Genomic DNA, 16,273 nt, shown 5'->3' on the forward strand with positions numbered 1-16,273 from the left:
AGCCATTTCATCGGCGCACACAAGGAACAAGTTAAAATGCATCTTTCTTCAAATTCCATGAGATCAAATTTTATTCTGCATCTCAAATTTCTGGGTAGCAATTCATTGATTCTGTAAGGTCGTAATGCAGGGGCAACTTGTACTGCATCAGTTGTCAGGGTGATTGTATTTCAGAGACATTAAGTGGGCGCTGGTTGCGTCTACTCAAGTGGATAAAAAAAAACCTATGGCACTATTTCAAGACCAGAGCTCTTCTGTCAATTATCGTTCAAGTAGCATCACATTAATACATAATTGATTAATTCACAATTGAATAAATGTCATTTCAATATTAAATTCAATGCATAACTAATCCTTAAGAATTTACTTTTTAGAAACACTCACAGCCCTAACATTTTAAAAGTGTTATTTCAATGAAACAATTTTCTCTGGTCTTCAGATGTAAACATCCTCCAACTTTGACAACTATTATCTTAATGAATCTGTCCTACACCTTTTAGACTACTAGCTGAATATCAAATCCCCTAGTCTTCACCTATTTTCCAGTTTTTTCTCTTTAGAAATACAGCACGATACAGGCTCTTCCAGCCCAATAAGCCTACTCGGTCCAATTACACCCCAGTGACCAATTAACATACTAACCAAAAAGTTATTGACATGTGGGAGAACACTGGAGCGCCATGGGCAAACCTATGTGGTCACAGGGAGAATGTACAATCACGGACAGTGGCGGGAACGGAACCCAGGTCACTTGTGCTGTAAAATTACGCTAACCACTACGGCACTGTGCTACCCCAGAAGCTTGTTATTAACTCCTCTAAGGTTCCTGGTGATGCTTTTCTTCTGGGTCCATTAATGCTTCATGAAGTTTCCCTCAATATACAAATCCACTTCTGACCCAGTCACCCCGATACTATCCTTGCAATGCAAATTGCTCAAACTCATCTTCTTCCAACATAGCCAGTCCTAAAGAAGGGTCTTAGCCCAAAACGTCAACTGTTTCATTTCTGTAGATGCTGCCTGACTTCAGTTCCTCCAGCCTTTGTTTTGCTATAGACTTCAAAATCATATCCTTTTAAAATCTGGCAATTAAAAGTAGACAAGAGTAACTGATTTATTTTTCTACTTGAGATTGAAATCAGGTAGCACTATTGAAAACCTAAGTTTCTATTATCAATTTCACAAAAAAACATTTTTACTTACATCTGGATATTCTTTCACAGGCACAAATAGTTTCTCTTGTAACTGCATAATAGGTCCTATGGGTTCTGGTAGGTCCATTGGCAGCTTGTCAACAAGGCCATTCATCGTATCTGTATACATGTCCTTTCGCACTCTGCTTATTTCTGCACAAACAAAACAAAAATAAAATTCAGCTACAGGAGAACTTAGCATTAATGCAACTGTTCACAGACAATAACTATCAGCCATTTAAAACAAATTTTAACTTCACAATACACCATGGTCTACTTATTCTTAGAAACAGTCTGTTCTGAAATATTATGTTCTTGCGGCTCCCAATCCTTTTCTATCATTGCGTCTCTGGAAGTAAACGGGGTGGGGGAGGGTTCTGAGGGGGGAACGAAAGCAGTAGAATCCTGAAAAGGGGGCAAAAATGGTCGACATCTTACACTCTATTTGAGAAAAAACTTCTTCACTCAGAGAACCAAGAGTGCGGAACGAGTTGACAGCACAAGTGGTGCATATGAGCTCGATTTTAATGTTTAGGGGACATTTGGATAGGTACATGGATAGTAGGGGTATGGAGGGTTATGGTCCTGGTGCAGATCGATGGGAGTAGGCAGTTTAACATAGTTCAGTACTGACCAGATGGGCTGAAGGGCTTGTTTCAGTGCTGTACTTCTTTATGGCTATAAATATCAAAGTGAAACAAATTTTTAGTTGGGATTGGATACCCATGACAAAAGTCAATGGAACACTGTCAAACGCACTAGGCAAAATTTTAAAAAAATCAACCCACTCCAAAAGTGCCACTAATGTTCGATAATTGAAATCTGCCTTGAGTCATTAAAGAATCGTGCAAATCCTTGTACTTTGTTCATTTTGTCACCAGACATTCAATAGTTCTGGTAAACTTAAATTCTGCCTGCTTTTCAGGGTACCTAAGCCAGTGGGTTTAGATATCAAAACTCCTTTAGGAGATCACTAAAGTTCAAATGACCAATCATCAAGCCAAAACATTACCCTTTGTCCCTCTCCACAAATTCTGCCTGCCTTTATTCCAGATCTTCAACATTAGTTTCAATTTGCAGCACAAACAGCTATCTATAGAAAAGCAGTGCTGGAACCAAATCTGCAGAACTCTGAATCTCGAACACTAGCCAGAATCAACAGCTTGGGCATTCAGGACTGTGGATCCCGTACCAATGCAAACATAATACCAACATGCATGACAGAAACTACAACTGCATTCCACATAAGGAAATTAAAAGACGGAAGCGACAGGGTCGATGATCGGCCCAGGACAGAGGCCTCTGGCGAGCTGCTGCTGGCAACCTATGCCCCAGTAAACAATAAGGGTATTTAATTTAGGAAATTGTTCATTATAAACTAAACATTTTATTGAATATATATATTCAATAAAAGCAACGTTTACATTAAAATGAACCATTTTAATCTAGCTTAATGAGTATAAAATGCAATATAAAATTGATTACCCAACTCGCATCACATTTCCATATCTGCTTAGAAGCACGAGGATCTCCATTACACAGCAACACATCTACTATCCATATCAGAAATGCAACACTAAACCAGAATATCTAACATGACAAACAATTATTAAAACAGGGATAGCTGTTGCACTGTTAAGCTCAGTTCTTCAATGCTCAACAAGAACTGAATTACTCAGTTTTGAAACGACTATGAAAATCTTATTTTCAAACCAGTCTAAACATCACCAACAAGAAAAGCGGCTCAATAGTGCAGTGGTTAGCATAACGCTTAACAGTACCGACAACCTGGGCTCAACTCCTGTCACTGCCTGTACATTTTTTCCGTGACTGGACGGACTTCCTCTAGGTGCTCCGACTTCCTCCCACAGTACAAAGCTGTAACGGTTAGTAGGTTATGTGAAATAACCCATGATTAGGCAAGAGTTAAATCAGGGATTGCTGGGCAGCATCTCAAATAAATAAGTTTTTCTTCTCAATAACCTGAAGTTTTGTCTCCCGGCCTTGATATAAAACACTGTATTCCTTTGATGCCATGTCTGTCCATGCATTAAAGTTGCATTTAAATCTAACAGTAATTTCTTAAATAGGTTGGAACTAAACAATATTTGAAAGCCAAACAACAGAATAACTGAGCTAAAACTGAAATTTTTCAATAATTTTACACAAAGTACTGTCTTTCTGTTGCTTTGCATTTCTGGCAACCTTTAGAAGATGGACAGAGATTTCATCAAATCTGTTTCAGGTAAAACAGCCTTCAATTTCTGGGTGCTCCTTTTTCCTCCCACAGTCAAAAGTGATTCTGAAGCTCTCCTTTATCCCTAATCAATACTAGTTGCCCAAAATAAATAACCCGTTATTTTCACGTTGCTTTTGTAAGATCTTCCTGTTTGCAAACTGGCCGCCTCAATTTCAACATAACACCAACTACATTTCACAAGCAGTGAAGTATGTATGCTGTTGTGGTCATTAAAGACAGTGCATGAAGCAGTTTTCATGAACGTCATTGGAGACAGAGCTATTGATCGTATTCCTTCAATTAAATACAAATTCTAGATCGGAATATCTCATTATGTTGTCAATCTTAACTATAATATATCCAAATTAATGAGTAAATCAATTTTAATCTTTACATATGCTTGAATTTGTTCATTGGAAGTTGCCTCTTCCATTATTAAAACTATCAAGTATGCATGAATTTTGTCACCAGAATGCTAGACTGAAATTGACAATAATTACAGAGTGGTTCAGGCTGTCTTATTTCAAGAAAGCAACTTTCATGCAAAGGTTTATTTAAAGCACCATTTCACTGACACTTCCTCTTCTGACCACCTTTGCTAAAGCCACACTCCATTTATGGAGCACAGTGATTAGAATTTATCAGTGGTTTACATGAAATGCTTTGGAAGCGACGTAGCAGAAGTTTATTGACTGGAACAGATTTTAACCCACTAAAACAATGTACTTTAAAGCCAGCCAGGCTCTCGTTTATAAATACACACAGCCTTGCTATAGGCACACTTATTTCATGACAACCAATTTTGAATATAGAAAACAAGATTCAAAAAATTGGCTTTCAGCTACTTCATTAGTAAACAAGCTGACAATTAGAAATGGCTTTGCATAACTAGAAAAATGCACATCTTTAGTTTTATGGAAATCACAAATACAATGAGGCTGAAGTATACAAATCACTTCTGTCAATTTCAACACACAAGTACACACATTCTCCCTCAATCTTTTTAGCTTTCTCTAGCCCAACAAATAAATTTGATTAATTCTTATGATGTAAACAAAAAAACTATTTTAAAGGTTAACACATCTTCATATCCAATATTAATGGATAAGCCCAAAACCAAACCAGGGAGTTGCAATGAAAAACAGACAGGAGACAGCACCAGCCAATTGGAAGTCTATAAAATAAATCAGAAGGAAAAGGCCTTCCCCAGTGCACACGACATGACTGAACACGAAACCCTCAACTCCTTTATGAAGTATGTAAATTCAACAACTAGCTTACATTGATTAAATTATGCAAGACATTGTCTGTGGAAAGGGCAAATAAAACAAGGGGTGGGGGAGCCTTATTAGCAGCCCCTATTGGGCTGTTAGCATATTTATGCAGCCAGTTCTTGATGCATGAATCGTGCCGCTAGAAGCAATTGCAATGTAATTTTTTTCCAGATGCATCAAGACAGCTGTCGGGGAAGCCAGTATGCCAGGAATCAGTGGTGCAGGCACCCATTCAAGGTCGATATCAAAGTAGCTTTACTGACCCCCCAGAAGTATTTCAGAACAACAAGCGCTTCAAATTCCACCAATCTAAAATAGGCACAGAAATCACTGGGTACATACATAACTGGAACATCATCTGCAGAGAGAAAGGAGACATTGGCATTTTGTGATGAAGGGTCTTCAAAGATAATTTTGCCCTATCAAGTATGACTGGCACTAGTAACTGTACTAAATTAGGAATCTGGCAAAGCACCTTCTGACATTTTCTACTCCCTTATAATTGACCTGTAATTTCATGTGCCTTGTTCATACTTCGAGGCAATGCACTGAAATTATTTTATCCTGATAACTCTGCAGCATTCCTGGTCACAGAAATAGCTTCAACAGACTGCGCCAGTCTACTGAAAGGACACATAAGCACTTAGCGGCTTAACCCATCCACTAGCACAATATTTTCACTGAATGACTGGACGAAAGACTCACCTGACCACTGCAATACAATTGCCAAGGTTACTAAATAAACTGCAAAGACTAACACCAATGCTGCAGGTCAAATTAATCACTACAGACTAGTGACTGACCAGTTGCTTTTTACGTTTTTCTATATCCTCATTTAAGGACAGATATTTTCCCGCACACTCTTAAATAGATGTGAGAGAACGAGTATAAATATTAGGTCTAAATACATGCCAGGGCACAACCAGGGTACTTCGTGCAGAAACATGCACATTTCCAGACAGCATAGAAGGCACAATACTCCTTACAGATCCCATGTTCAGATGTTGCTCAGCAGAATTTTGGCTAATGGACTAAACCTAACATTATGGCCAGCTTTCAGCCAACAAAGAAGAAAATTTGGGTATGTAGTATTACCCATCGGCGAAGATGAACCTTAAGAATTTACAAAATATAACCTACAGCATTTAAAATAGCTGGTTTTTAAACTGCACTTAGTGCTTTATCAGCTGTCCAAATTGCCACTTTCATCAATGCTATGCTATCTTTAAAAGGCATAGTTTTGACACTACTTCCAGATATCATGCTGCAGAAAAGCATTTATAATTGTTACCCATTTTTCCAGACTATTTCCTGCAATTAGCTTTTATTTTTGTAGTTAAAGCAGCAAAGCATCTTGGATTAATATAATCAGGAGCTGATTACTGACTTCAAGAGGAGGAAACCCAACATCCATGAGCCATCGGAGAAATTTTCTGCTACTTATCTATTTAATACTGTTTTTCTATTACTGTCTTGTTTTTATCTACCGCTTTATTTAATTGCCTGAGAGGAAGCCAAACAGAGTTTCATTGTACCTATGCATAATAACAATAAAGATCATTCAATTCAACTGAATTAGAGCTTTAAGGCAGCTTTAAATTCCTAGGTGCTATTATTTCAGAGGACTTGTCTGGCCCAGCATGCAAGCACAATTACAAAAGCATAGCAGCATCTTTACTTCCTAAGAAGTTTACAAAGATCGGGCATGACATCTAAAACACTGACACTTTTATAGATGTGTGGTGCAGAGTATATTGACTGCCTGCATCAAAGTCTGGTATGGAAACACCAATGACCTTGAACTGAAAATCCTACAAAAATAGTACAGCCCAGTCCATCACAGGTAAACCCCCTCCCTGCCATTGAGATCATCTGTACAGAGCATGCCACAGGAAAGCAGCGTCCATCATCAGGGACCCCCACCCAGGTCATGCTCCCTTTTCGCTGCTGCCATCAGGAAGGCAGTACAAGAGCCTCAGGACCCACACCACCAGATTCAGGAACAGTTATTTACCTCTCAACCATCTGGCTCTGGAACCAAAAGGGATAGATAACTCAAGCACCCAACACTCAATTGTTCCCAGAACCTATTTCAAGGACTCTGTTTCATGTTTAATGTTTATTGCTTACTTTTTTTCTTTCCTCAATTTGTTCCCTTTTGCACACTGGATGTCTGCCCTGTAGGGAGCAGCCTTTCTTTGATTCTATTATAGTTATTGGATTTACTAAGTACGTCGCAAAAAAAACAAATTCAGATCTCTTTTCTTGCAGACATATAGTTGTATATCTATGTACTTCAATAATAAATTTACTTTGAACTTTGAAATGGCATTTCCAACTAGGACTGTGCTGAAAGCAAAAATGCAGTGAAAACAAGAAAATAGAATTATACAAAAAAATTAGTTGCAAGTCAAATGGATAGTAACTAGTAAAAGCCCAAATCAATTAGTAAGGATTAGTTTGACAAGATTAAAAGTGCATCTCTTGGAACATAGCTGATTTGAAGTTATCCTCACCTACCACAACTACCTCTCTTTTTTTGGGGGGGAGAATGTCTCAAAACACATCTTTGTATGAACACCACCTGCCAGTTCTCCCATTTCCACTGCCAGCATTAAATGCTTCAGAACAAAGCAGCAAATGTCACTGCTGTTGCAGCATGGTGAAATTTCTGCTGGCAAAATGAAATCGGTCTTAAAACACAAGTGGCAAATTTAATCATCCACCTTAATTTGTGAAGATTTTAAACACTTACACAACCCTTATTTTGAAGGAATATAGCAATTTCTCCAATACTTATTGCTTATTAAAATTAGCTAGAAAACACAAGCCCCTCCTGCTGTTCATGATTAAATTTTTTAAGTAGAGGAACATTACTAGAATTTCTGGGAAGGTTACATCTTGTTGATTAGTCTACTGCATATCGTGATACAATTTTAAATCCTCTATAATACAGTAGGCATTAATTGTGAACACTGAGAATAGAAAGTAATCTAGCTGGTTAAAACCAAAAACCAGACTAGTTATTAAACCAGATGATGAGTACACCCCCATGCAACAGGGAAGACAGAAGACACAAATACCCACAAAGGACACTGTGACTTAAAGCGCCAAGGGTTGAAGAGGCTGATTAACGGTCTCGATAAAGCTGATGCAATGCATTGGCGTATAAAACGAGGACTCACCACTAAGTGCAAGAGTCATTAATAAACCCAACAAGGATTCATTTCCCAAAGGGAAATAAGATGCTATACACTACAACAATAAAAGCGGCCCAGAAAAATAGAAGTTAGATTTGCTAGGGAGAAAAGAGCAGAAAAAATACAGCGATAAGAATAGAGGTAGAGTTATCAGAAACAGCTCAGAAGCATGGATGTTGACTAATATGATATCTGAAGCCTTGACTGAAAAACATTCATATACAAAGCGAATGCTCCATCATAGACACCTCAAACCAGCCTAGAGACAAATCTAACCAGTCTTCAATAATAGCTCCCTAATGTCCCCACTGGGAAGAGGCTGGACTGCACTGACAGCTATCCAGTAGGTCTATACAGAACCATCAAACTGCAGAGATGACATCGGTATGTTTCAACTTGCCCAGCTATACTATTACATTGTACAAGTATGAATCAGAGGTCATCTGCAGGATCTAAATCCTTTCGTCATCCTTAATCTCAGCAAGTCAGAGTGGGAGGAGGGGGGTGGAAAGAGAAGAGAGGGAGAGGCTGGGTTCTGCTAAAATAAAATGAAAACTTTCTCTGCCTGTTTTCAATCAACAGTAAAAGTGACAAATGATGTAACTTCTACGAATTTCATGATCGGTTTTTATGGTCTATCAATGCCCAAGACCAAAGCCCCACAATAATAACCCTTCAGCAGTTCCCTGAGATTTGAGGACAACTTACTTCACCACAATTTGTGTAGCCTGAGATAACTGGTGAGTGGAACCAGATGGGACAGAAGACATCTGATGGAGTGGGCGAGAGTGCAAGGTTATTTCTTTATGCACCTGATGTTCTCAATGCAAGCGAAAACCACACAACCACAGAAGTGAACCCATAGGCTTCACAATTTTATCCTTTGTAAAATATTTAGAGGCCTGAAAAATACTGTTGCTTTATGTAAACATTCAAACAATCTAGTAATCAGGATTAAATCTACTTTAAAATGTTTTCTTACACCCAAGATGACTGAAATAGAAAATTAGACTAATTTCAATAATTGAATAGATTGAATCATGCATGTTTAACCTGCAGTGCATGTAGAGTTACATCTATCAAGACTTAGGGGTCTACAACTTACTTCCAAACACGCAAGAGGAAATAGATGGTGCTCTCCTACAACTAGCTGTCCCCTACAGTATGCCAGGAAGTTTGTAATCCGCTGAGAGGAAGGAAGCAGCTTTGCAAGGCTGAGCTCCTACTTGTCCAATCTAATGTCTACAGGCACATTGACTGTTTTTTTACCCCTCCTGTTCTCACTTTATACAAGTGACTGTACCTCCACAAACAAATCCATTAAAATCCTGAAGTTTGCAGATGACATGACTGTAGTTGGTCTCATCTCTAATAATGTGACCCGCTCTCAAAGGATAGTAAACCTTCTTACAGCATGGTGTGCTTGTAACAACTTGGAGCTGAATGCTAACAGGACAGTGGAAATGAAGATTGTCTTCTGCAAACAACCCCCATGGAAATATGGTCAGGCTATGGTCTGTGGTAGTCATATTCCCAGGGACTACCACTGAAGTAGGATAGCACTCATCCCTAGGAAAGACCAGCAGAGATCGTTCTTCCTACACTAGCTAAGGAAACTTACATTTCAGAGTGTATACTGTTAAATTTTTACTCAGCCATCAGTGGAGTTTGTGACCACCTCTATTACTCATTGCTTTCCCGCCACCTCCTTCTTCTGCAAGTCCAGGGAGATGCCACGTCCATTACCACCAAAACTACATGTAATCTCCAAAGTTTTTTTTCCTATAACTGTCCAGCTTCTCAATAAAACTGACTCACATGTAATACCTTAACTGTCCTTGCACAACATCCGTTAAATGGTCTTTCTTGCTCACCTTGTTCCGGTGATAGTAATTGCATTTGTTCATGCGCTCACATTCAAATTTGATTATTGACATTTATGCTAATTGTTAATTGCTCCTGGTTGTTTGCACTATTGTCTTGTAAATTGCTGGTTGCTATTTCAGGATTGCTCTGCCCGCCAGAGAAAGCAGGATCTCCCAGTAGCCACACATTTTAATTCCACATCCCATTCCCATTTTGATATGTCTATCCACGGCCTCCTCTACCGTAAAGATGAAGCCACACTCAGGTTGGAGGAACACCACCTTATATTCCGTCTGGGTAGCCTCCAACCTGATGGCATGAACAATGACTTCTCTAACTTCCGTTAATGCCCCACCTCCCCGTCGTACCCCATCCGTTTTTTTATATATATATATATATATATATATATATATATATATATATATATATATATATATATATATATATATTCTTTTTCTCTCTCTCCTTTTTCTCCCTCTGTTCCTCTCACTATACTCCTTGCCCATCCTCAGGGCTTCCCCCCCTCTCCGTTTCTTTCTCCCTAGGCCTCCCGTCCCATGATCCTCTCATATCCCTTTTGCCAATCAACTGTCCAGCTCTTGGCTCCATCCCTCCCTCTCCTGTCTTCTCCTATCATTTTAGATCTCCCCCTCCCACTTTCAAATCTCTTACTAGCTCTTCTTTCAGTTAGTCCTGACGAAGGGTCTCGGCCCAAAACGTTGACTGTACCTCTTCCTAGAGATGCTGCCTGGTCTGCTGCATTCACCAGCAACTTTGATGTGTGTTGCTTGAAATTTCAGCATCTGCAGATTTCCTCGTGTTTGCTATTGTGTTGTCTGCTACACTATTGTCCTGTGTTTTATGCTCAGCTCCTAACCACAATCAATTCTGTTATGTTTCACACATTCGCAATAAACTGATTCTTTGCCATACTCTGCATCTGTAGTTTAAATGAATTAAAATGTGCTCCTTTTCAAATAATCTTCAGCTACATTTTCACAACAAACCCTCCAATGGACGTGCAATCTTGTCATTGATTGCAGAAAGTCACAGCCAGTTACAACAAAGGCCATGAATAAAACACAGAATTTCTATTCAGAACTAAATTATACCTGTGGCTATTTGACCAAATTTTGCACAGAAACACGAAGTTTATTTCACACTTTTAAAGATTCCTTTTTGATTGCACTATATGCAACAAATTCAGTTAACATTTCTGCCCAAATATTTCTAAAGCTCCCAGAAGTAAACACAATCAGTGATTATCTTCATAGGACAAGTTCCAACTTATTATGACCAGGGAAGATAACAAATCTTGGTGCACGAGAATTGCGGAATACCATATGCCGGTTTTTCAATGACAGTTGAATTCTCAAGGACCACAAATTAGTTATTCTATCCTGTTGAAGAGAGGTAGACTACATGAAAAACATCTTCTATGAACTCATACAGACACGCCCGCAATTCAATAGGTAATGCTCAATGTTTTTCCAACATTTTCAAAAGCAGAGTGAAGATCCAAAAAAGTAAAAAATCAAAAATGCTGGAAATCTAAACAAAAAAGTGCTGGAAACACTCAAGTCAGCAGCAAAAACAGCTGAAATTTCAGATCAAACCCTTTGTCAGAACTGGGAAGAAATGAAAGCTTCAGATAAACCTATACTCCAAGGTCACCATGGATTTACTCCAGAGATACCTCCCCCTCCCTGTAATTTAAGCTTCCATTGTCTCCCTCCCAGCTCTGGCGAAGTCTTTGACCTGGAGTGTTAGCGGTTTCTGTTTCCACAGCTGTGACCTCAGCAAGTCCAACACGCTCTTTTCACTTTCTGCAGCAATAGCATTCATTAGTGCAGTGCAGTGAACATTTTCCAATAATTAAATTATTTTGTAATGGCAGAAAGCAGGCATCCATCCCACTCAGTCCATGTTCTAAGTAATCCTATTACAGGGAATGTTCCTGAGAACTCCTTGTAACACAGTACTTCCACAAGTTAGAAATGAACACAAAAAGAAGTGGGTGAGTATGAGAGAAGCAACTGATTGGAGACCAAGCGGGTATGGGAAGAGAGGCCACTACAGCTGGACTCAGTGAACAATTCAGTCTGCTCAGCTCCACCCAGCCCTGATTAGTTGCAGCAATGGGTGGGGTAGGAAATTCCCTACTCCCCATTCAGCAAAACATAACTGCAGCAGTTAACAAATCCATCCCCAACCACCCAAATGCTCACATATATGGGACGTCCACAAATCAGGCATTGATAATGCATTGAAGACCCGAAGCCCCTTTTCCTTTCTCTTCATTTCCTGCATACCTATACCTTTTCCATCAATGCCCTGATTCTGGTTGCCATTAGTGTTATATTAATAGGTAATTTGCAGCTGCCACCAATACGTGGTCAAAGAATGTGCAAATTCCACAGAGCCAGCATCCAAGGTCACGGTCAAACCTGAGTCACTGGTGGTTAGGTAGTAGTGCTAACTTTTGCGCCATTGAGCCATGAACCTTATCCCAGAATTGCCAATGTTGACCAAAAGTGGCTATTTTATTTTCAGCCATATTCATAGATCACTACAACACAGAAAGAGCCTCTTTGGCCCATCTAGTTCATGCCAAACTATTAATCAGTCTAGTCCCATAGCTCTTCATACCATTTTTAAATTCTGGGTGTTACCTTTTATAAGAGTTCAAAACATAGCCCAGACACAACCACAAAGTATCTTGCCTTTTCCATTAGCTATGAATTGAGAGAGAAGGAACCCAAACAATTCTGCTCACGCCAAGCTCAGAAGAAACGTTTACCATCAAATCTGGATCCAGAAATACCAAGAAAAAAATCAAGGCATGTTGTGCATGGAAATAAGTAGAATCCAGACTCTCAGTTCTGATAATATTGCATATGTCAGTATTTAACAAGAAACTTAACAGTTCATTGCAAAAGCTGAGTTTAATTGGGCTACGTGCAAAAAATGATTTTTACACTGTAAAGCAAAAAAAAATCCACATTATTTCACCATTACCAAAGGGCGCATATTACAAAAATGATATTTGTTGAGGAACAGCCATTTTGGTTCCCAGTATGGACAAAATGAACAGATGTTTAACTTGTATGCTTTCAATATCACTACTTGATGATAATATGCACACACACAAATATTAAGCATCAGGAAAAAGGGATAAAAGGTTTTCAGCTTTGCACCTGATGAGATTTGTAGTCAATCACCCCTGTTCTCACTGAATATCAGCTTAAAGATACTGAATATTCTTCTGATAAGGAAAAATTCAATTCACTGGCTCCTTTCTGGGGGAAAAAAACATTTGTAATTTGTATATCTCTACAACTTGCCTATATTCAGCATAATTTTCAATCAATAAACCACTGAATACTCAGAGGTTTGAGAATGCCAGTTTGACCTTACCGTAAAGACTGTCAGAACTCACAATCAGACCCAGAACTTCTCTGAATCCCTCCACTGAACTGAAAGCAGCAAAGTTACTGGTAGTGTTGCCATATGGTTGAAATGAAGGTAATTCATCTGCCCCACATTTCCTCCCCCCCCGCCACCCAAAACCTATCCTGTCAAAATTATCACTACGCATTGTTTGAGACAGCGTGGCTTCTTGTATATCAAACCTGTGAGCGATTTCCCACCTCCACTCGACTCAGTACAATAATCCTGAGAATTATTTTCTCTCAAATTCCTTTCCGAAAGATACAATTGATACGCAACAAGGTGCAGATAACATGTTCAAAAAAAATTCAATCTCTTTTTGATCTTCTGCTGTTAACTTTAACCCTTGCAACCTAGATTTTTTTTTAAACCAACTGCAATTTGGAAAGCGCTATTTTTAAAAAAATCTTCTGAATTTTATCTTGTTTGGCTCTATTAAAGCTTCTTCTACTTTGATGAACCTCAGTTTTGCCAGACTAACCTTGTAGCCAAAATTCCTGAACCCAAGAATTACTCTCATCTTTCCTGTCCCTGTGGGAGCTTGGGATTCATAAGTATTGTTACACAGCTTGGGAAGGGACAGTTTTAGCCCAACATTAATGCCAAATGAAATGTCTAGCAGAGCTAGTTCAATTTGTCTGTTTTGGGCCTAATATTCAAGGATTTTTCTACACACATACCAGTCCAAATGGTTTTTACTGCACCTGCATCTTCAGCTTTCTGTGGCAGCTTGCTCCAAGTACCAACCATCTTCAGAAAAGATGGCCCTTAGGTTCCATTTGAACCTAAGGGCCTTCTTTATACTCAAACCCAGATCTTTATACTGTTGTGATTTGTATACTGAGAGAAAGATTGTGTCCATCCACGTTACCTACACCTCTCATTATTTTTATGTACCTCCAAGGTCTCACCTCAACCTCCTATACTCCAAGTGTAAAAAGGTCCCGGCCTATCAGGCCTCTCCTGATAACTCAAACTTTACTCAGTATGGTTTACTAACAATTTCTCTCAACATTCTGCATTTATCAGACACCAAGCTTTTGACTTCCCATTTATCACCCTCCAAGCAGCCTGCTTCCACCTGGATTTTCCATTCCCACCACGTGGCTCCATCTGCCACTTACACTTTCCTTGTCTGCTTCTGGCAATCATCCACCTTGCCCATTTCCCAATTCTACCTCTGGTTTGTTTTGCCCAGCCTCCTTCACCAATGAACCTCTCATCAATACTGCCCATATTCTCCCTGCACTTCCAGCTCTGTTGCATGGTCTCCACATGAAATATTGACAACTCCTTCTCTTATCCCCCTCTCTCATAGATGCTGCTTGACACCGAGTAGCTCCAGGTTCCTGCCTCTGCAGTATCTTGAAAACTTAGAAGCTCCATATTGAACATCTGCCTTCTTGACCCACCAATAGCATTAACATAACTGACCGGACACCATCTCTCAAACAACCCAGCTGGATGGAAATGCAATCATTCAGTTCTTTTTTCATGTTCAGTCAAATCTAAAGAATTACCCGAGATTTCTTCTCCTACCAGATATTAACTGTGTTCAAGAAATTATCGTTGTCTCTACTTCATTTGAACATTGTCCTTCACCAGGACCCTAAAACTATCAGTGACCACATGCATGTCAAGTTCCTTAGCACAGTCTTTAATGCACAAGGGTGGAACACAAGCATTAATTTTACATGCTGGAAAATAAAAAAAGCCTCTTCAGTAACAATATTCCATCTATTGCTATCAAACACATACATCCATACTGACCTAAAATCCATAGTTGTTAGAATCCCCGGGGGGGGGGAATTGTTTGAAAAGAAAAAGAGACCATTTGCCAGTTTACTCAGAACCAATAACTACTTTCCTTCCTCCAAGTTAGTTACACTGCTTATGTAATGATACTCCTCACTGGAAAAATTGTTACCTATTAGTCATTACTCCACCCTGGGATTGTTACCTTCTCAAACTTTATGACATAGTAAATTGAAGTCAAAGGACACATGTTAAATTTCACAGCAAGTCCCACTACAGAATACTACAACTGAACACTTATAAATTTTAAAATTTAATATGAAAATAATTACAGAAAGCCAAACATCTAATTACTATAGCAACAACTGTGTTGCCAAAATGCCAAATTAAAAAATATCTCATCTTCAATTAGTGTACAAAAGCTGTGAAAAACCTATCGGCATGCATATGTGCACATAGCCTACAGTACTAATAACCATATTCCAGAATATCCAGACTAAAATGTATACAAGTCTAACCACAAGAGCAAAGGCTTTCTCACACACACACACAAATGATACTTGGTAAAAGGGCGATTAACTGGCCATGTTATTTGACATTTTTTTTTGGACAATGTATACTATCATCACTTAGTTTCTTTTCCCACCCCGACACCAAACACACCCTCTTCACTGTACTTGCTTCAAACCTATTTATTACAGCTTGAGGCCGGCTGAAATTTTATTCCTCTGCACAAATCTTGCTTAACCTGCTACATTAACATCAATATTAACCTGAGGAATTCATATGGATTACATTTAGCATACTGAATAAGGAGCTCAATCAATATCAGAACCAAAAAAAGCAGATGCTGAAAATATGGAAAGCATGTAAAAACATTGGAATTTTAGGATAAGTGCACTTGAGAGAAATGGGAAGTCAGAAATGAACATTTCAATTTGCCAAGGGAAAAAAAGATAAATGCAGGCGATAAAAATGAGGTAAAATTTGGAATAGGTAAAATTGTAATCACATGAAATTCTGTAGATGCTAGAAATCCAATGCAACAGACAAAATGCTGGAGGAACTCAGAAGGTCAGGCAGCATCTATGCAAATAGGATAAATAGCCGACACTTCAGGCCAAGACCCTTCTTCAGGAGTGGAAAGGAGAAAGGAAGATGCCAGAATAAAAAGGTGGGAGGGGAAAAAGGCTACCTGGAAGGTGACAAGTGAAGCCAGGTAGATGGGAAAGGTAAAGGGCTGTAGAGGAAGGGATCTGACAGAACAGGAGAGTGAATCATTGAAGAAAGGAAAGG

General features: G+C 39.0%; 1 protein-coding gene across 4 annotated transcripts in view; it reads right to left on the minus strand.

Annotated features, from left to right (window-relative positions):
• The window catches only part of qkia (QKI, KH domain containing, RNA binding a), a 134,509-nt gene that overhangs the window by 100,839 nt on the left and 17,397 nt on the right, over positions 1–16,273 (minus strand). For all 4 annotated transcript variants that reach the window (XR_011883571.1, XM_072246823.1, XM_072246822.1 and 1 more), the window contains exon 2: positions 1,204–1,346. Coding sequence is in view for 3 of the 4 variants with exons in the window: in XM_072246823.1 (XP_072102924.1) it covers positions 1,204–1,346 (143 nt within the window). In the remaining variant the exon portion in view is untranslated. The remainder of the gene's footprint in view (positions 1–1,203; positions 1,347–16,273) is intronic.

The sequence above is a fragment of the Mobula birostris genome, chromosome 29 (genome assembly GCF_030028105.1).
Source record: "Mobula birostris isolate sMobBir1 chromosome 29, sMobBir1.hap1, whole genome shotgun sequence".
Classification (NCBI taxonomy): domain Eukaryota; kingdom Metazoa; phylum Chordata; class Chondrichthyes; order Myliobatiformes; family Myliobatidae; genus Mobula; species Mobula birostris.